Here is a 20,031-nt window from a genome sequence, read left to right on the forward strand (position 1 = left end):
TTTAGTAAAACTCTACTCCTCTGGTTTCTTTCTTTTTGGGGGAAGCTTAAATGCTTTTTAAGGAGATAAATACAATCCACTGGTAGCTTTTCAAAGGCTTTTGGCAATACTCAAGTACAACTACACATCCAACTGAATTTCAGAGAGAACGACTGGGTGCAGGGAAACGGGGGGGTGAAAAGAGGGACGTTTTTGTCAATGTGTTAACCACATCTCCCTCCTCTGCTTTCTTCTAGGTTCTTATAACTCAGCTTCAACAGCCGCATGAACATTAAAAACCAAAATAAAATGTGTAGTTCAAAAAGGCAGCCTTTTCCCCTTGCTAAACAGTTCAAGTCTATCAAATACATAGTAGTAAATATTTTAGGCAGCCCCCCCCCCCCCCGAGTTGAACGAGGCTGGGGTACAGTGGTCCGAAGGAGGGCCCCCAAAATAAAAATAAATCACAAGTGGGACCCCCAGGGTTCTTTCTTTGTCATGACTCTCCAGCCCAAACCACCGACACCACCAGCAGTGGGGCTATCCTTCAGTATTACAGCCCCAGTTCAGGGGCTTCGAGTAGGGCAGGGAGAGGTTCCTTAGCCCCCTGCTCTTCCTCCTGGATCCCTCAGTTGTTCTCCTCGTCACTGTCATCTGGGCTGATGGCCGGGCTGGTGAGGGTGAAGCTGGGTGAGGGGTTGCTGTAGCCCGGAGACAGGGGGCTGTAGGTGGACCCTTTGGGGCTAGTGGGCGAGTAGGTGGGGGAGGTGGGAGAGTATTTGGGTGAGGTTGGGGAATAGGTTGGGGAGGTGGGGGAGTACTTGGGGCTGGTGGGGGTGTAGGTGGGTGAGGTGGGGGAGTAGGTGGGCGAGGTGGGGCTGTACTTAGGGGTCGTCGGGGAGTAAGTTGGGGAGGTGGGTGAGTATTTGGGAGAGGTCGGGGAGTACTTGGGCGAGGTGGGGGAGTACTTGGGGGAGGTGGGGGTGTACTCTGGAGAGCTGGGGGAGTAAGAGGGGGACGTAGGTGTGTATTTGGGTGAGGTGGGTGAGTAGGAAGGAGAGCTGGGGCTGTAGGAGGGAGAGCTGGGGGTGTAGGTGGGCGACTGGGGGGTGAAGCGTGGGCTGGAGGGAGAGTAGGATGGAGAAGTGGGAGAGTAAGAGGGGGAGGTGGGGGAGTAGTTGGGGCTGGTGGGGGGTGTAGTTGGGGGAGGTGGGGGGAGTAGGAGGGGGAGGTAGGGGAGTAGGAGGGGGAGGTGGGGGAGTAACTGGGCGAGGTTGGGGTGTAGTTGGGTGAAGAGGGGCTGTAGCTTGGAGAGGTGGGGGGAGTAAGAGGGGGAGGTAGGGGAATAGGAAGGGGAAGTGGGGGAGTAAGAGGGTGAGGTGGGGGAGTAGGAGGGGGAAGTGGGGGAGTAAGAGGGTGAGGTGGGGGAGTAGCTAGGCGAGGTGGGGCTGTAGCTTGGAGACGTGGGGCTGTAGCTGGGGGAGGTAGGGGAGTAGGAGGGAGAAGTGGGGGAGTAAGAGGGTGAGGTGGGGGAGTAAGATGGGGAGGTAGGGGAGTAACTGGGGGATGTAGGGGAGTATGAGGGGGAGGTTGGGGAGTAGCTGGGGGAGGTGGGTGAATAGGAGGGTGAGGTGGGGCTGTAGTTGGGGCTGGTGGGGGAGTAAGAGGGGGACGTTGGGGAGTAGGAGGGTGACGTTGGGGAGTAGCCCGGGCTTTGGGGGGTGTATCCCCCAGGAGAGCGGGGCTCGTAGGCCGGGGAGGTGGGGGAGTAGTTGGGAGACATGGCACCTCCTGGAAAAATAAACAAGAAATTAATTAATTCCATGTAAAAAAGGTCCTGTGTCAGTTGATATTTCAAACCAAACTGGGTGTTTTGTATGGTGACTAACCTGGAGAGGGGATATAGGGGCTTGCTGGTCCAGGGGACCCAGGAGATCCAGGGGTAGGGGACCAGGCCGGGGAGTAGCCCGGAGAGAAGCCACTGGCGTCGGACGCTGCGCTGGGAGAGAAGCCTGCAGCTCCAGGGGTCATCCCGCTGCCTGGAGGTCAGAGCATGAGTTAATGGAACAGTACAGTAGAAGGTGGTATGGACTACACTGTACTACCAGGATATTGTCAAAGTCAACCCAGGTTGGGGCTTACCGATGCTGGGGGACCAGGCACCGTAAGCGGGGGTGGCTCCAGTGTTCCAGGGGGTCATGGCTGGGGACATGCCACTCATGGGGCTGGGCGCAGAGCCAAAGAACATTCCGGTGGCTGAGAAGAGGAAATAGAGAAAATATGCACATTTCACAATCAATCCTTATAGAGATTCTTTACCGACATCTCATTATCTAAAAGTCTGGATACTTTGTGTATATATTTTGCTTTGAATGTAGGCTTTTTCCAACATAGTTATACTCAGAACTGGAATGAAATGTTTACGTTGTTTAATCAAATCATAGATAAATTGGTCTATACCAGTCCATTTCTGCCTTCATGTCCGTCTGAATTCAAATACTGGAGTTGATATGGTGATGGGAACAGCCACATTGTGTGAACAATTACATTTAAAGTCACACTGTGCGGACAATAAAGTTTCGCCATTCTAGTCCCGTCTACTCACGTCCAGCCACGCTAATGCCTGGGATGTTGGTGGGGATCTCCATGCCATATTTGCACTTCTCAGCATCCAGCAGCAGGTCGAAACAGCCCGTCCCGCAGGGGGCCAGCTGGCCCAGCATGATGTTCTCAGACACACCCTTCATGGGGTCACTCTCCCCGTGGGACGACGCCTCCATCAGCACATCCACCTGGGATAGGGAGGATGTTGACGGTGAGTATACAGGGTGCTGACTAATCTACACTATACGTTTAATTTCATTGTTTATACTGACTAGTTTCATTGAGATAAAATCGCTTTGTCATGTGTTGGTCTAGTCAAGGTTGGTAACTAGAACACTCCTATGAAGTTCTCAAAGGAAGTCGTTTTATGGATACTGTAGCTAGCGGAAGAGTTGCTGATGACTATACTCAAGAGCCCACTGACAACTGTTCTAAAAATGGTAAGTATGACATACTAACACAATGCTGGACCATCACCCCCTTCCCTCTGTCCCCTGGCATAACACTCACCGTCTCCTCAAAGGAGCACTTCATGAGGGGTCCCGTGTCCTGTCTGTTGATGCCGTGACGCGTGATGGCCATCAGGTGACCGCGGCACGTCATGGTGTCGCAAAGCAACGACAAGTGGCGGTAGTTGACGTAGGAACCGTCAAAGGAGATGACGTGGTTCAACTCCCTCTCCAGAGCCTTGCGCACAGCCTCGATACCCAGTACCTAGAAGGCAGGAGAGGAGGGGGGACTGGAATGAGTAATGGATATCCCCCAAAATACTGACATGTTTTGGCTATGCTATGATTCATGTACTATTCAGGTTTAGCAGTAAAGTAGAGCTGAATAGGTTTAACAATGTCGAGTTAGGATTCCTTGTTTAACTCCCAAAGAGTGCTTTTGTGAATATGAACTTGAAAGTATAGCCAAAATTGTAAAGAACATTTAAACTGGTCCCTTACTACAGACAATACAAATCATATAAAGATCACTGTCATAACTGTCGGTAACTACCATTGCTATCTAAACTATTGTAGCTAGCTATTGTAACTATCACAACTATCGTAGCTATCTGTAACCATCGTCTCTATCGTTACTATTACCTCTATTTGTTACTATCATAACTTGCGTCGCTATCCAACTATGGTATCTAACCATACCGTGAAGATCTCTACGATGTCGTTGGAGGTGGTCCTGACGGGGTCCACGTCCTTCTCACTGAGGACCCTCATAAGTCCCACGCCGTCTGTCTCCAGGATCCACTCCTGCAGGGCCTTGAACTCTCCCTCCTCTGTAATGATGATCTTTTTCTTGTTGTCTGTCTGGGGCAAGTGCATGTACACCTAGGGGGAGGAGACAGGGGAAGTACTATAGATCAATAGCTGATGGGTTAATGATCTGGATAGGTTTCTGCCATGTTGTTTAGGTCAATCAGTTTGTATGAGATCGGTGAGCATAGAGGAAAGGAAGACTATTGGGTGCGGAGGTGAAAAATTGTGCTACAGTGCAGTTTAAAGGAACAAGTGTTTGTTTCTGTGAGCCCTCCGTTACCTTGCTGATCTGCTCGATGCCCTGCAGTGTCATGTCCGTCAGCATGTTGGACTCGATGCACCTCAGGAACACGTCGTCGTCCATCTTGTCCACCACCTCCTCGTCCTCGTGGAACTTGTTCTCGTCGCTGTTCATGATGCGGATTCGCAGAACCAGCTTCTCTGCATTGTCGTCATTGAAGATACAGTTCAGGTCGTCTCCGAAACCTTCAGGGAGAGAGGTTGCATTTAGCAATAGGGTGTGTGTGGGTCCTTTTTACTGGAATGCTTTATTATATATCCAAATAAAGTATTGGAAGTGTGCGTGTGTGCATTCCCACCGGCATTGATCTTCTCAGCGATCTGCTCCATGGTCAGCTTGCGGTCAGTCATGTGCTTGCGGTCAAGCTCAATGCGGAGCAGCCAGGGTGAGATGCGGGTCACGTCGAAGTCGGGCATCTCATAGTAGACATTGACCCACTCCTGGTCCTCCGTCACCACCGTACTCTGGGGGTTAGGGTCGTAGTAGATGGCCGTGTTGGCCGTCACCTGGAAGGAGGGAGGGAGGGAGAGAGGATGGTTGGTTAATGATTGTAAAATCAGTATGCAAAGATAAGGAACAACCTATGAAATCAGATATTGTAATAACTTAATTTATTAATAACATTTAACAATTTATTAAAGTAAAACAACGCTTTAGAACTAATGTTGGTCTGACTGGTGTGATACACCACTGATGAGGAACTGCCGTCTATGCCAACCACATGTTTAGCCCACCCATATCACATATTCTCCACTGTTCACCTTTCTGAGGGTGGTGTGCTCCAGGCGACAGAGGATATCCTTGGCCCTCTCGGCGTCGCGGGCCGCCTGGCCAAGCAGGAACACAGTGAGGGACGGGGTCTTGGGCCTCTTGGAGATGTTGATCAGCTCCTTGAGACGCGGCACGCCCAGGGTGACGTTCTTGGCCGACACGCCGGCGTAGTGGAAGGTGTTCAGGGTCATCTGGGTGGCGGGCTCTCCCAGCGACTGGGCAGCTAACGCCCCAACCATCTCACCCGGGTGGGCCTAGAGGAGGGAGGGGATGAAGTGTTCAGATTAAATGATTATGACGGAATTAGATCAGTGTAATGAAAGAAAACAGAGAAGCCGAGCATGAATTCTTTCCTAAGTTTTTATGCTGTAAAAAAGATCCTAGTTTTCTACACTGTCCCTGTATATCTAATCCCATCTCTTTCGTTCATAGCAACCAGTTTAGGTGTTGACCCTCAATCTCCCCCTTTCAACCTCTCCCAGCACACTGTGTGTGTGAGAGACTCGACTCACGATGGACTGGTTGAACTTGGACTCAATCTCCCCCAGGAGCCAGTCGTAGGCCTCGGTGCTCAGTCTGAACTCGTCTGTCATGCGCCGGGAGCTCAGCGTGGAGCGCAGGTGGATGTTGAAGAGCAGCGTGGCGTTCTGCTGGGCCTGTCTGCTCAGTTGGTCCTCGCCGTTCACAATCACCAACTTCTTACTCAGCTCCTGGACACCTGTGGCGTGGAGACAAGAGAAGGGAGAAGTTTTAGAATGTCATACGGGTCATTTTATATCTTATTTAGCCTGGCTAGTGGTCCAGATAAAATTGCTTATCGAGAGATTTCGTTTTTGTACCAAGATTGCAGAAATATCAACGCAATTTACTTGGTTACTGAACAAAGTGTTTCAAATTCTTGCTTTTAGCATCTAGAGATGGATGCGTTTTACACCAAAAAGTTAGTCATGGGAACAACAAAATTAATCAGGCAACTTTTTACTGTAGCATATCAAGTGCTATGGTATTCCAATACAACCCACCTTTGTCGTCATGACAACAAATGTCTCAATGTTACAAACCGAGGAACGTAAGGCACAATACGGTACTCCATGTGATCCTGTACAGTGCAAGGGATCCCTCCATCCATCTCTCTTCATATAGTGTTAGGAGCACAGCCGCACCCAAGAAGCTTTATATGGCCGTCAGTAAGCAATGCAGCTAGGGGGGCAGGCCAGACAGCGCTTCACATCTATAATCCCACAGCCAGTCATTTGTCCACACGATTTGTGAATCATTCCGCTAAATGACATGGTTGACAATGGGTGCGATCAACTTTCAACTACCAATGTCACTTCATGTGGTGGTGTGATTGCTCAAAGGCTTATTTGAAATCGGCCTTAAGGAGTGGCCATTGAAAATGGATGGTATCAACCTTTTAAAACGTGAGACTACATGGCACATCTTTAGGGGTTTCTTCAAATATGGGTCTATGGTGGCTGCAAAGTGTACGAGTGTGGTAGATACCTACCCTCTACGACTCGTAGGGGGTTGAGGTCTGTGGGGGTGCGGGGGTTGATTCTGAAGATCTTCTGGGCATTCCAGATCATCCTGGCCAGGTTGCAGGGCAGCACCACCTAGTGGGAAACAGGGACATAACGCCTTTAGTGTTAGATATCCCTATCGTATTGGTCTGAATCAGTGGGATATACTAGCAGTGGTGACATGTGGAAGGAAGTGTGTGAGAGTTCCTGGGAGTACATGGAAGTGAATGAAAGAGGATGTATGCATGTATGTGCGTGGAGATGTACATGTGTGGAGAATCTGGAGATGTATGCTAGTGTGTACACATGCTAGTGCAGGGGTCTCCAACCTTCTCTAGCGTTATACCTACTTTTATCAAATTAACATGTCGCAAGCTAATCATTTTTCTATTGCTTTCAAATAGGCGCATTCTTCTCTACCCTGCAACTCTTCCCCGGGTCCTTGGTGTACAAGAAATGTGTTCTGTCAATATACCTGGTAAAATAATGGTTTTATAAACAGCTATATATAGTTGTTCCATGTTAATATTAATAATGAATATGCCATTTAGCAGACGCTTTTATCCAAAGCGACTTACAGTCATGTGTGCATACATTTTTACATATGGGTGGTCCCGGGGATCGAACCCACTACCCTGGCGTTACAAGCGCCATGCTCTACCAATTGAGCTACAGAGGACCACATGTCAAAGAATTCCATGTCAATGCTTAAAGGCCCAGTGCAGTCACATTTGTTTTATATATATTTCCACACCATGAGGTTGGAATAATACTGTGAATGATAATACCCTTTAAGTACAAGAGCTCTTTGAAAAGACAGCCTGAAATGTTAGCCTGCCTTGTGACATCACCAGATGGTAAATTAGTTAGACCAATAAGAAAGAGTTCCAAACCGCTCTGCCAATAACAGCTAGTTTTCAGTTTTCCCCTCCCCACTCAGACCACTCCCAGAAAAATTCTTGCTTGAGAAATTGCTCTTGCTAAAAAGCTATTTGTTTCTTTTTGACCATTTTGATTTAAAATCAATCACAGTACTGTACTTTATTGTTACCCAGGCCAGAAATTATTTGATATGGAAAATAACGCCTGCATTGTGCCTTTAAATCACATCAGAAGACCATTTCTTAGTAGCTTGCGATCTACCTGTTGGAGACCCCTGTGCTAGTGTGTGTCTCTCCCCTTCACCTTGCTGTCCCCAGTGGGGAAGATGGCCCTCAGAATCTCCCGGTCCTCCTTCATCTTCTCATACTCCCTCTCCAAGGCACTCTGCACCTGGGCGTTGGTCATCACATCCTTCACCACCTCCTCCTGCAGGGTGCGCCGCAGAGCCCGCTCGTTGGTGCAGTCAAACCTGAACCTAGTGGCCAAGGGAGGAGGATTAGGGAAGGACAAGATTAGACAGACAGAGAGTTAAGCCAGTTGACCGTGGAGCGTGGACAGTGAGCTGCTGTATTGAACACCTTCATATAGACGTGACTAGACAGAGAGTTTAGCGTTAGCATCTGGGTGATTAATAAGATGGTGGGTCGTGGATAGGTGAAGTCTATGATATCCAATATTGTCACACTGTCAACCAATAGGAGAGGAAAGCTTGTCCTAGTTTTTAAAAAACGTAGTCAATCAATCATCGAATGACTAAGTAGGCACAAGCCTGGTCTCAGATCAGTTTTTCCTGTATAGCCAACTCCTATGGTCGTTGGCATGACAATAACCACCATAGGAGTTGGCAAGACAGCTCAAACGAATCTAGTACCCTTATCCCACACCCAAAACTCTAGCCATCATTGTACCTCCCCGCCCCTTCCTCTCTCTCTCATTTTACATTACATTTTAGTCATTTAGCAGACGCTCTTATCCAGAGCGACTTACAGTTAGTGAGTGCATATATTTTCATACTGGACCCCCGTGGGAATCGAACCCACAATCCTGGCGTTGCAATCCTGGCGTTGCAAACGCCATGCTCTACCAACTGAGCTACACGGGATCTCCACTCCCCTCAACCCACTTCCCTTCACCACTCACTTCTTCTCGAAGGCCTTGTTGGAGGGTTTGAGCGTGGCCATGTTCTGGAACTCCACAGACTCCCCGGCCAGGCCGTCCTCTCCGTAGCGAAGCTGCACCACCTGGTTGATGGAGTTACGCACCGTGGCGTCGTACTTCACCATCACAGACTCCATGGACTTGATCAGACGACGCTGGATGTAACCTGAAGGACATCAGATAAGGACTGAGGTTAGAAGAGTATTTAAACCTGTGAAAAATCCATCTACTTACCGAACTATCTATGAGTCTCCTCTCCCTAATCGTGCAGGGGTCGTAACAGTCACCCCTTCCTCCCTCTCATCTCCCTACATTAAAAAGTGCTTCTAACCAGCTTAAACCCTGACCTCTACTCCTTGCCTCTCCCCCCTTCAATCACCAGTCTCTATCCCCAACATCTTCCTCCTCTTCCCCCCTCTTTCTATACTCTTATTTTAAATGTATGCAGTCCTTGAGCTGTTCTTGTCTATTAATGTTCTGTATTATGTCATGTTTTATGTTGTGTGGACCCCAGGAAGAGTAGCTGCTGCTTTTGCAATAGCTAATGGTGATCCTTAATTAAATAAACTCTTACTTCTCCCCTTCACTCACCAGTCTCGGCGGTCTTCACAGCCGTGTCGATAAGCCCCTCCCTGCCTCCCATGGCGTGGAAGAAGAACTCTGTGGGCGTGAGGCCGGCCAGGTATGAGTTCTCCACGAAGCCTCTGCTCTCGGGGCCGTAGTCATCCTTGATGAAGTGGGGGAGCGTGCGGTGCTTGAAGCCGAACGGGATACGCTTACCCTCCACGTTCTGCTGCCCCACCACCGCAATAACCTGAGGGCCAGAGAGAGGGAGAGACAGATGGTAGAGAAGGAAAAAGTGTGTGAAGTTAAGGGGTGTAAATCGAAGCCCGTTGTCTACTGTCATCCCTAGAGGAACACTGTGTGCCATTAAAAAAATCCATCGATGTCTGAAACTATCCTGGGCCGTGTTCAGTAGGGCACACCGTAGTGTAGCGTTTTAAAACAAAAATGAGCGTTTCTTATTGCATGAGAGCAGGTCGTTTGTATATTTTTTAGGACCCCTGGTCGTACCTGAGAGATGTTAATCTTGGAGCCTTTGGAGCCGGCCACCACCATGGACTTGAAGTTGTTGTACTCAGACAGGGACTTCTGGGCAGAGGAACCCGTTTTGTCACGGGCGTCATTTAGGATGCGATTCACCTGGTTCTCAAAGGTCTGCCTCAGCGTGTTACCAGGGGTGGGCTCCAACTCGTTGTTGTGGGCCTTCTCAATGACCTGGAGAGGATTACAGGAAGAAAATGAAGGGAGTTCGAGACAGAGGGTCTTAGAAATGGCTCACATCTTTTATTCCAGTCTACATTCTTTCAAAAGGAATTGCCAGAGGACGTCCCCATCATGAATACAAGAGGATTTATTGACAAGGAATATTTGAAGGAATATTTTAGAGAGAAGGGAAGGGACTTACCTCTATTACATCCTGTTTGGCCTTCTTGATGGTGTTCTGGATGTCCAGGTACGTCTTTGCGTCAGCAATGGAGTCACCAATACCGATAGAAGCACCTACAGAGAGAAAATATGAATATTAAGAAAAACTGGTAATATTGACTAAAATATCTGCATTTAGAGGAATTTAACCCCTAACCCCAAAATAGAACAGATTAACATCAAGCGGATTTCAAAGGAGTTGCCATTCTACCCACTGATGCCCTCTTCCCAGGGCCCACTCAGTCCAGGTCCTTACCCTCAATGAGCAGCCAGTTGTTGACCACCGTCTGGATGTTGGAGTAGAAGAGGCGGGTGACGTCATGGCCCATCTCCAGGAAACAGATGTGGACCAGGGAGCCAGCAGAGGTACCCAGTGACTTCTTACACAGGATGCCCATGATCAGCTCCCCGTTCTCCACTATCACCTGGGGAAACACAGACACATGACATTAGATAATAGTATTTTACACACATTGGGTTAGTATCCATTCATTGTTCTGCGTTAGGAGGTGTGGTTAGCGTTCTGGGACAAAATGGCCACTTTTTTTTTTTTTTTTTTTCATGTGTGGTAAAGTGCTAGCATTCTAAGATGGGAACATATAGAAAAAACATGTAACTAAAGAATGTACACAATAAATGCAATAAAAGCCTGTATTCTGCACACACTATCACTACAACATTTGTTTAACAAATCCTCCTTGTCACATGAGCATCTCAGTGTGTTTCTCCAGTTTAGTGTTTTTACCTTGGTGTCCCCGGGAGAGATGTGTTTGTAGGGCCCACTGTCCTCCTCGTCTGGGTGGGTGCTGTGTGTTCGGATGGCGTTGATGTGGCCCGGGATGATAAGGCTGAAGATCTGCTTGCCCGTCCAGAGCGGCCGGGGCTTCAGGATGGCTGGCTGGGGCACCTTGCCGTCCCACGTAGACAGGAACATCAGGAGGTTCATCACATCGCCCTGGGGGACAGATCATGTTACAGAATAAGTGGAGGAAAGACGTGTGTGTGTGTGTGTATGTTTTTGGGGCTGACCTATCCCTTTAAACATTCCCCTCCTTACCCTCTCTAGGAAGACGTCCCTTTTGGTGAACTTGCGCACGGCGGTGAGGGTGTCTTGCACGATGCCCATGACGGGCCTGTTGGACTGGGGGGTGACGATCATACGAGGCACCATGGCCAGCTCCTGGATCTCAGCTCTCGTTTCCAGGGACTGGGGGAGATGCAGGTTCATCTCATCCCCGTCAAAGTCAGCATTGTACGGAGTGGTTACACTGTGGAACAGGGGGAGGGGGGCAGAGTGGTTAATGTCACCATCCTGGATCTGTTTTTATGTAATATGTTCAATGGTGTGTAATGTGTTCTGTGTTAGCATTTGCTTTCATTTTGAAACAATTGAAGTTGAGAAAATCATCCGATACTATAGGAGCACTAATCCCAATCCTGAAATTATATTCGCTCAACAATAGGTTCTATATCAATGTTCTTCCCAACATTCTTGTCAGTGTTTATGCCAACAAACAATAACTACTCAGGTATCATGTCTGTTTGTGGTCTGAAACTGGGCCAGTCTGACAGAGACTTGAAGGGAAAATTCAAGACTTGATAGTTGTACCTGAGGTTCATTCGGAAGGTGGACCAGGGCAGGATTCGAACTCTGTGCCCCATCATAGACATTTTATGTAACGTGGGCTGTCTGTTGAAGATGATGATGTCACCGTCGCACATATGTCTTTCCACCTGAGGGGGACAAAAATTAGTTCATAAAAGTGACATTGCATTACATCAAGTCCAAGTCACTCCGTAAACATTCCACAATAAATGAGAACCATCTTGTCTTTTGAGGGTCACCTTGTAGCCGATCTGGAGGTGAAGGTCACTTGGTTTGGGGTGGAACCGCAGGTCGATTCTGTCCCCGTTGTCTCTGATGATATATTTGGCTCCTGGATACTGGCTGTTGCCTCTGCGCACCAGCTCCTGTAACCTGACGACATATAGGACTGTCAACATTATAACCAATACACAATTATGTCAGTTTAAACAGTAAACAATTGGTTAGTTTCTCTGCCGTACCTGTCAATGTTAAACGGTGTGACGATTTCTGGGAAAGTCATGTTGGCGGCGATGGAGCGCGGGACGCCCACTTGGTCGATCTGGAGGTTGGGGTCGGGGGTGATGACGGTTCTGGCGGAGAAGTCCACACGTTTCCCCATCAAGTTACCTCGGACTCGCCCTTCCTTCCCCTTCAGACGCTGTTTTAAGGATTTGAGCGGGCGGCCCGATTTTTGCATTGCCTGGGAGTTAAGAGAAAGTTCAGTTATCAGCACAAACATATTCAGAACAGAGCTGATGATCCTTCACAACTATCAGTAATCATTGAAAATGAAATAAACCCAGATATTATGGGTTGAATAGTTGTCGGTCTTATCAGTCTAACAAAAGAGCACTTTTAAAGCATCTAATAGTATGTGTATTATTTAGTCTTCAATCTTCAATTCAAACAAAGACAAACAGTAAATCTCTATAGTAACAATACACATTGGCAAGGGTAAGAAGTACAGTAATGTTGTGCCAATTGGTGCCCTCTCATGTGTCCTTGCTGCAGTGCGTACCCTGGGCAGGCCTGGCAGCTCGTTGTCCACCATGGTGGCCACGTGGAACTGCAGCAGCTTCACGTCCTCAGCGATGACATGGGCCGCCGCGCCGCTCTGCTCGTTCCGCCGCAGCTGGTTGTTGATCTTGACGATGTCGGCCAGCTTGTGTGTCAAGTCATCCTGGGTGACAGGAAAAAAGGACATGACGTGGTTAAACGACGATGGTAAAACTTAAACAAGTTAAACAATCTCAACAATTTCAAGGCAAAATGACAGTCTTGCACTTGAAAGTCACCGAACCCCTTCAATTCCTGACATTTCAGTAAAAAATCTCTAACAGTTAGTCATTCCTCCTCACCTGGTTACGGGCGGAGCCCTGCATGACGACGGCAGGCCGGACAGCCAGCGGCGGCACGGGTAGTACCGTGACAATCATCCACTCAGGCCGGGAGAACTTGGGATCCAGGCCCAGGATTACGTCCTCCTCGTCCGAGATGCGTTTGAAGATCTCATAGACGCGCTCGGGGCTCAGCAGGATCTTCTTCTCCTGTGAGTCCTCGTTCACGTGCTTCCACTCAGCGTACAGCTCCAGGCCCGACCGGCGGATACGCGGCTGGTAGCGCCCGCAGCCACCATGGCCCTGGGAGAGTGAGGGGGAGAGTGTGTGTGTGTGTTACAAGAGGACCATGAGGAAACAAAATCAGAAAGATGTTACTATGTGAGATGAGAGCACACAAAGACAAAAATATGCGTTAAGTATTGATGGCCTACGAATGACATGACGTTGACAAGAGTCCCCGGTGACAGTACCTTTTCCTTAGTGATGTCCTCACTGTCGTGCTCCTGCTGCTCCACTCCAAACTTGTTGTCCATCTCCTCTCCGCCCTCGCAGATGTTCTTGCCTTTACACAGGTCGTACACGTGGGTCAGACGCTTTCTGGGCTGCCCCTTGGACTTCTGCAGGATGTCTTTGATCTTTGGGTTATTCTAGAAGGAAGGAGACACCAGGGCCATTCTTGAACGTTGCAGATAGAAATACCACAAATAGAGCCGACGTGATTCCTTATTCTACATGTCAGAGCTGCATGTTCGTTCTATATAGCATATTTCTATCTGAACATTCCAAAACGTTGCATCCTGCTGAACGCGCCCCATCACATCAACAAGTCATTGGAATATGTGTAATGTAATTCCATGTAAGGACTAACGTGTAATCATTAGTATGCCTTGATCCATAATTCTTATACTCATCAAATGAAAATCAATTAGATATATCAGGAGTTTATGCAGTGTTAGATATTCTATGTGTATACAGTGCAGCGTGGAAGTTGAGGTATAGTTTTTTTGTATTGAGTGTGCCATGTTGTGAGCATCACAAGTATTGAATCCGGGAGCGGATTGGTACATGTTACATATAGGTTGTGTAGTGGTAGTGTAAGGAAGGAAGGAATGGAGGGTTACTGACTGTGTCGACCAGCAGCTTGGAGCAGGAGTAGCAGACACACCGGAGGACCTTCATGATCTTGTTGACGAAGCCCACATGGAACACCGGCTTGGCCAGCTCTATGTGGCCGAAGTGGCCCGGGCATTCTGTCATGTTACCTGAACAGCAAAAATAACAAAAAAATATGTAACCAACATTCAAGCACAGTAGTGGTGACCCAACCACAAAATTACAACGATGTCCTGGTAACTTCCTGTACCTGCACATGTTTGACACCTTCCGGATCGTTCGATGACCCCTTGTCTGGGGTCCATCAGCCCACCGAGTTTGGGACGCCCTCCTTCTGTGGTCTCGGGGTACTTGATTCCCCCTTCCGTGACCGACATCCGTTTCTAGAGGGAGAACCATAGTCAACATCAAATCCAGTTCCAAAATATGAATAGCCTAAGTAAATACACATAGAACAGTGAAGCAGTCACATTGGAAAATGGCTTACATACCTCGAAACTATTTCAAAACAAATAACCCCTGAAAAATCAGTAATTGAATCAAGCGACGATGACCGTACCTACAACTCAATAAGAACACAGTGGTACACTTTGATCAAAGTTGCATTTCTAAACCAGTATTGGTACCCTGACAAATCAATTTTGAGGTCCAACCAAATGGATGAAAATAAATTGAGGTGAGCAAATTGACTAGAGGATTATGTAAACAACGTATTATATTGCCAAGAAAGATCCCTTTATTCTAAAACTAATAAAACATAACGTAAAGAAAACATGCATAGCTTTGACTTTAATGGCGTTGCCTTTTATTATGATATACCACATATAGATTACAAGTGGGAACATTAGTGTTTGTGTGTGTAACTTGCTGGGAACAGAACAAAATTGTAAAGTTCAGTAAAAGTAGCTAAAATGTTATTTGTTTACATGTATTTTCAAAATAAAAGGGAGTTTGATTCATGATATATATGGTTTAGCTCAGATGGAAAATACTGTGTGCTGAAAAAGTTTGTCGAACTTCCTACAACATGCTGTTGCTAGCTAGCTAGCTAGCTAGCTCAAGCTCCAACATGGCTTAGCTAGTTAACGTTAGCTAGGCTAGCTGTAAGCTACTTCCTTTGTAGCACATCCATTGTCATCAATGATATATTCTAGGTATAGTCATGTACAGATAAGATCAATGTGAGAACGTTCAGAAAGTAAACGAATCCCCCCACCCCAAAGCAAAACCTACAAGCTCATCTGGGCTGATGATGCCGAATTGCACTCTCTTGATGAGGCGCAATGGGCATGCGCTGTCGCCGGAGGGCGGTCCGTGCATCCTGTCTATTCAAAGAGACGCGTCCTCCCTCGGCACACTGCTTTTGTAAGAAGGAATAGCTTTAAATTGTCACCAGGACTCTGGCCAGACCGCCAACGGTGACCGGAATGTCTCCGAAGGCGATATCCTGAAGACCCACGTTGTTTACTGCCTTAGGAGTCTATTTATTTACGCTTTACTCCTATCCACTATGACTACCAGCTGTCCCCCTTGCTTCTCCTGATCTACACTCCAGCGCGCTCTAAGCGCATCTGAGCTCGAAAACAGCCAACGCGTGTTTATATAGACTGGAGACTTTGGTACAGGTTGACACACTCAACGAAGCAGGGGCTGAACAGTCAGGAGGCGGGTTATGGATCTGTGTAGTAAAACGTTAATTGGCTACACAAGATCACAACATGAATAATACATTTGATAAGACGCATGACCAATGGAAGCGTACGTTTTCTTCTTTAACCAATTGAAACATAAGGCGGGCACTAAATTGGCTGACATGCTCACCATTGGTCAGATCAGAGCAGAGGCGGGGCTACAATCTATATTTGGTTGTAGTGCTGTTAATATTCAATAAGATACAGTGTGGTTGGTCAATTATAACATTAATATACATTAGTACATAGAGATTGGCCAATGGCCATAGAGATATGATGGCGTTGGGATAACTTTCGTTAAACCCGCCTTATTCCCGATCTTTGCCGAACTGCACCGATCCGTAATTTTTCACTCTAAGCAAAACTAAAAAAAAATCTGTCTTGTCTCGTTCGTCTCGCTCTGGATCAGCTACGACTCTGGAAAAAGAAGCTTGAGCATGAGGCCTACCTCGACCTTTCGTAAATCAAAGGCATATTTAACTAGTTTGTTCTTTGTTTTGTATTTAAAAGCAGTTTATTGTAGTTAGTTTTCGACCTGCTTTAAGAATATGTCGAAATTACTGTTGTTTTATGACAACATTTTGGTTTTTACGGGACTATGCAAGAGTCCTCGGTCTCAAGTGGGACCCATACCTGCGCGATCAGTGTTATTTTCAGTACTTCAACTGGGAAAGTCTGGCAAAAGTCTGCGGTGTTAAATTACAATAGCCGTGAAAGACTTTACCATAATTCAAACGGGAAAGATTGAAATACACGTTTTTAGAGCAAACGTCGTTATAATTTGTAATGTAAATAGATTATTTTTCTGAAATAGGGACAAGATTGGAAGGCCACGTTTAACGCAGTGACACAGCCTGGCTTTGCCTTTGGCGGTAAGAAGTGTCTTAACTACCTAGCTAACAAAAGTCAATGTAAAATTCCAAATTATAGTTATGAATTAGTTACACTAACTAGTAAACGAGACTCTTTGGTTGGTGATAAGTATTCATGTTTTATTATCATCAAGTTAGATAATAGCCTAAGAAGACTTAGTAGGTAACGGTGGCTTGTTAGAGATGCGGCCAGTTAGCAGCTAGTACCCCTTTGTGGGAGCTAGCTAGCGAGCTAACCACTGTGAAACTCACCAGTTAGCTACGGTAACTAATTTATAATGATGGTAAATTAGCAACTTGTTTTAGATAACATTATTTTAGCGCATATTTCGTTGTTTAAATGTCACCGTGGCCAATATAGAAGCAGCTTATAGCTAATTAGTGTTTAATATTTTGTTTAGTTGGCAAACAAAAATGGCCACCGTGAGACCGGGTCGCTAACTAGCTAGCCAACCTCAAACAGTAGGTACCATGTTGTACATTGTTATAAATTGGCTTGTAAATTCATAGGAAATACAGGGTGGAATTTAATGTTCGTTTTGATAATGTTGTTAACGACCTGATTTAAAGTTATTTATCCACATGTTGCGTAATCTTGTTGGCTGGCTAGCTAACCGAGTTGTAGACATGCCATGGTCAAACCACTATGGACACTGTTGTTTGTCTGGCACTGTCAGAGCAGCTAACAACTCATGACATTTTCTGGTCGTTGATATCAATATATGTACAAATATTTGATAGGGTACTTGACTATTTACACTAATATTTGTTTCCCTTTCTGTATTGCTTGCTAGTAACAGTTAGCGAATTGCTAAGTTTGTACATTCTTTGAAACCTCGTCTCAACATGGCGGTGTTGTGACTAGTGCTTTTGCTTCTTGTTGGCAAGAAAAATGGAGTCTTGCTAGGTACCAGCTAACTTGAAAGTTCGCGTTCACCAGAATGTATTGAGCATGCCTTTAAAAGTGTGGAAGATCAATTGTATAACGTTTGATTGCTTCATGTTGGCTAGTCAGGTAATGTTGAGTTTAATCAAGTAAAGTGCTAGCTAGGTAGCGATGTTTTTATCAGTCTGTTTCCACAGTGCATATAGTTAGCTGCTTGTAACCCTGTCTTGTCAACAAGCTTACAGGCCAAATTTGTCCTAGTTGATGTTGGAAAAGTTAGGCTATACTTCAATTATAAGTTTCAGACTAATCAAGAAGTAGCCTACTTCACAAGGCACCAGAGGTGTTTTCACCATAGCCTGTTACACAATATGATAATCTTGTTAGCTCTGGAGTTGGACCAACGACTGCTACTGTAGACATTGTTCATACAACTTTAGCTACAGCACATTTCCCCAATGCCAAGAGGTCTTTAACAAAAAATGCACGAAGTTTATACCTTAAAGCGCCTAAATATATTTTAGAATGGTCTGCCTTTGCTTTAACCCGTTTTTGGTGTTCTTGCTTGAATATGTAGCCTAATTTGCCTTACGTGGATGCAGGAAGGTATTTAGACAATATAAAGTATGTTTAACAGGGAAGTACTACAGATATGATAACATCGCGCTACCCTTGTTTATTTAAACAGCATGTCAATAAATCAATCAGTTTGCATTACCGATTTGCAAATTATTTTCTAAGTGCCTAGGCTCTTCTGTATTAACTGCAGCTCCTTAAGTGTTAATGGTGGTTGCAAATGTACCCCTCATATTTATTGTTTAGATCAGGGTTCTTCAATTCCGGTCCTGGAGGGCCGAAACACTTCTGTTTTTTATTTCTACCTGGTAGTTAATTGCACTCACCTGGTGTCCCAGGTCTGAATTAGCCCCTGATTTAGAAGGAGAGGATGAAAAACAGAGGTGTCTCGGCCCTCCAGGACCGGAATTGAAGAACCCTGGTTTAGATGAAATGAACTGATTGTAGCTATTTTCTTATTTAAAGTAATAAAGAAATTGAAGTTACTTCTTGACTCTGTTTATATATTTGGGAACTGAATGGTTTTTGACTGTTGCCAGCATGAACATGCCTTCTTTGGCAGACACAAGCCATGACACAGAGGAACACAGTTATCAAGTTCACACCAGGAAGCTGTTGTAGATCAGCTGTATCCTTATGTTGATTTTTTCTATGTCGACCTCATATTAGAGATTCCTGTTGGCCATATCATTATTGTGATCTGTTTATTTAGCTAGAGATGTTACAAGTCAATGTTTGTTTAACAAAGGTTTCTACACGGTGCTGTCATACAAATGCACCATTATCAGCCTTTTGGCTCCCCCTTGTGGTCTACAATGCAAATGGCATGCTTTTTTTGCTCAACACTTTAAATGCAGAAATGTCCCCTACCTACTCTCAGCTCCCTCTACTGGCAACAAGAGAAGTAACATGGTGGGAAATGGCAGCAATAACAGCTGTACGCCAGCAGTTTAGCAGAATATGTATCATGCAATGCCTAGTTTGCCCACGTTCAAAACCGTTTACCTGGTCAAAATTCTGTACATTAATGTTGATTCACCAGTACCATACCTCTTGAATGGAGGTCATAAAGCATTTCTGTGTCAATGGATTGTAATGCCTTTGGTTGTCATCAGATATAGGCCTGTCTTAGTTCAAATTTGATGTTTAGCCATATAGGAGGGCCCACACCAATCTACCATGTGAAGACTGATCTGTGAGTATGGGCGATAACATGTTTAATACCTCTCTCTTCACACTTGTTATTTGTGTGTATGTAACACTTTACATTTGAGTGGGGCATAGTGTTCTCAGTGTGATGGGTGATGTACATGATCGTACCTGTTTTTGTCCTTGTGAGTGTTTGTTTTATATTCCTGTAAGTGGAGAAAGTGCCCTTAACCAGAGGGAGCTCTCGTTTGGTGATGTCAGTGTTTGGCTGGCAGTGCGTGTTTGTGTGAGCAAGCGACAGAGTTGCAGGTCTCCCTAGGATTTTTTGACAAGGTGGTTCTGCTGAGTATGGCCGAGGGAGCCCCGGAGGACTTAGATTTTTGTGTTTTTTAACTCCTGTAACTGCCATTTCTTGCAATCGAGATAAAAAAAGATTGCCTTATAGGATAACAACGTTTTAAACTGTTTTTTTTATTTTTCATAGTGGCATAGCCAGTCCACAAGGTGGCGCAACGCCTCTTACATTCTTTGGGGAGAACCCTGGAGCTGGGCGTGTCCTCCATATCACAGTAAGAGCAAACGTATGCTTGATCCGAAAATGTGGTCGGAGGCACCGTATGGATGGTGTGACGCAATTGCGAATCCTCTGGAGGCACGCAGAGTCAAAATTGAGCTCTGTACCGCATCGCTGTGCGCTTCTCAAATTTTGTGACAATGCGGAGGGCTCTGTATAGCAACGCATTGACATGATTGGTTGACGGTAGGTGAAGGCGGGAGGTCCTGTATAAACACAAACTCACTTCCTTGACAACTTCCTTTACAACAGCTCAACAAAAAAAACAGCTCGGCGA

The 20,031-nt window shown here is 46.1% G+C and overlaps 1 protein-coding gene across 1 annotated transcript; it reads right to left on the reverse strand.

The window, feature by feature from the left end:
- Window positions 1-507: 507 nt before the first annotated feature.
- polr2a (RNA polymerase II subunit A) lies at window positions 508-15,565 on the reverse strand. The gene is given in 30 exon segments (XM_041868133.2): window positions 508-1,192; window positions 1,195-1,299; window positions 1,301-1,770; window positions 1,869-2,018; window positions 2,122-2,235; window positions 2,585-2,771; window positions 3,094-3,297; window positions 3,732-3,914; window positions 4,123-4,328; window positions 4,442-4,649; window positions 4,905-5,168; window positions 5,427-5,632; window positions 6,425-6,530; window positions 7,623-7,794; window positions 8,460-8,643; window positions 9,069-9,291; window positions 9,552-9,755; window positions 9,946-10,040; window positions 10,222-10,390; window positions 10,711-10,920; window positions 11,023-11,233; window positions 11,575-11,699; window positions 11,811-11,943; window positions 12,033-12,253; window positions 12,572-12,733; window positions 12,912-13,193; window positions 13,364-13,540; window positions 14,019-14,155; window positions 14,257-14,389; window positions 15,240-15,565. Coding segments are annotated over 30 exon segments (5,913 nt in total). The 5' UTR covers window positions 15,327-15,565; the 3' UTR covers window positions 508-607.
- Window positions 15,566-20,031: the final 4,466 nt, after the last annotated feature.

Source organism: Coregonus clupeaformis, chromosome 39 (assembly GCF_020615455.1).
Source record: "Coregonus clupeaformis isolate EN_2021a chromosome 39, ASM2061545v1, whole genome shotgun sequence".
In the NCBI taxonomy this organism is placed as follows: Eukaryota; Metazoa; Chordata; class Actinopteri; order Salmoniformes; family Salmonidae; genus Coregonus; species Coregonus clupeaformis.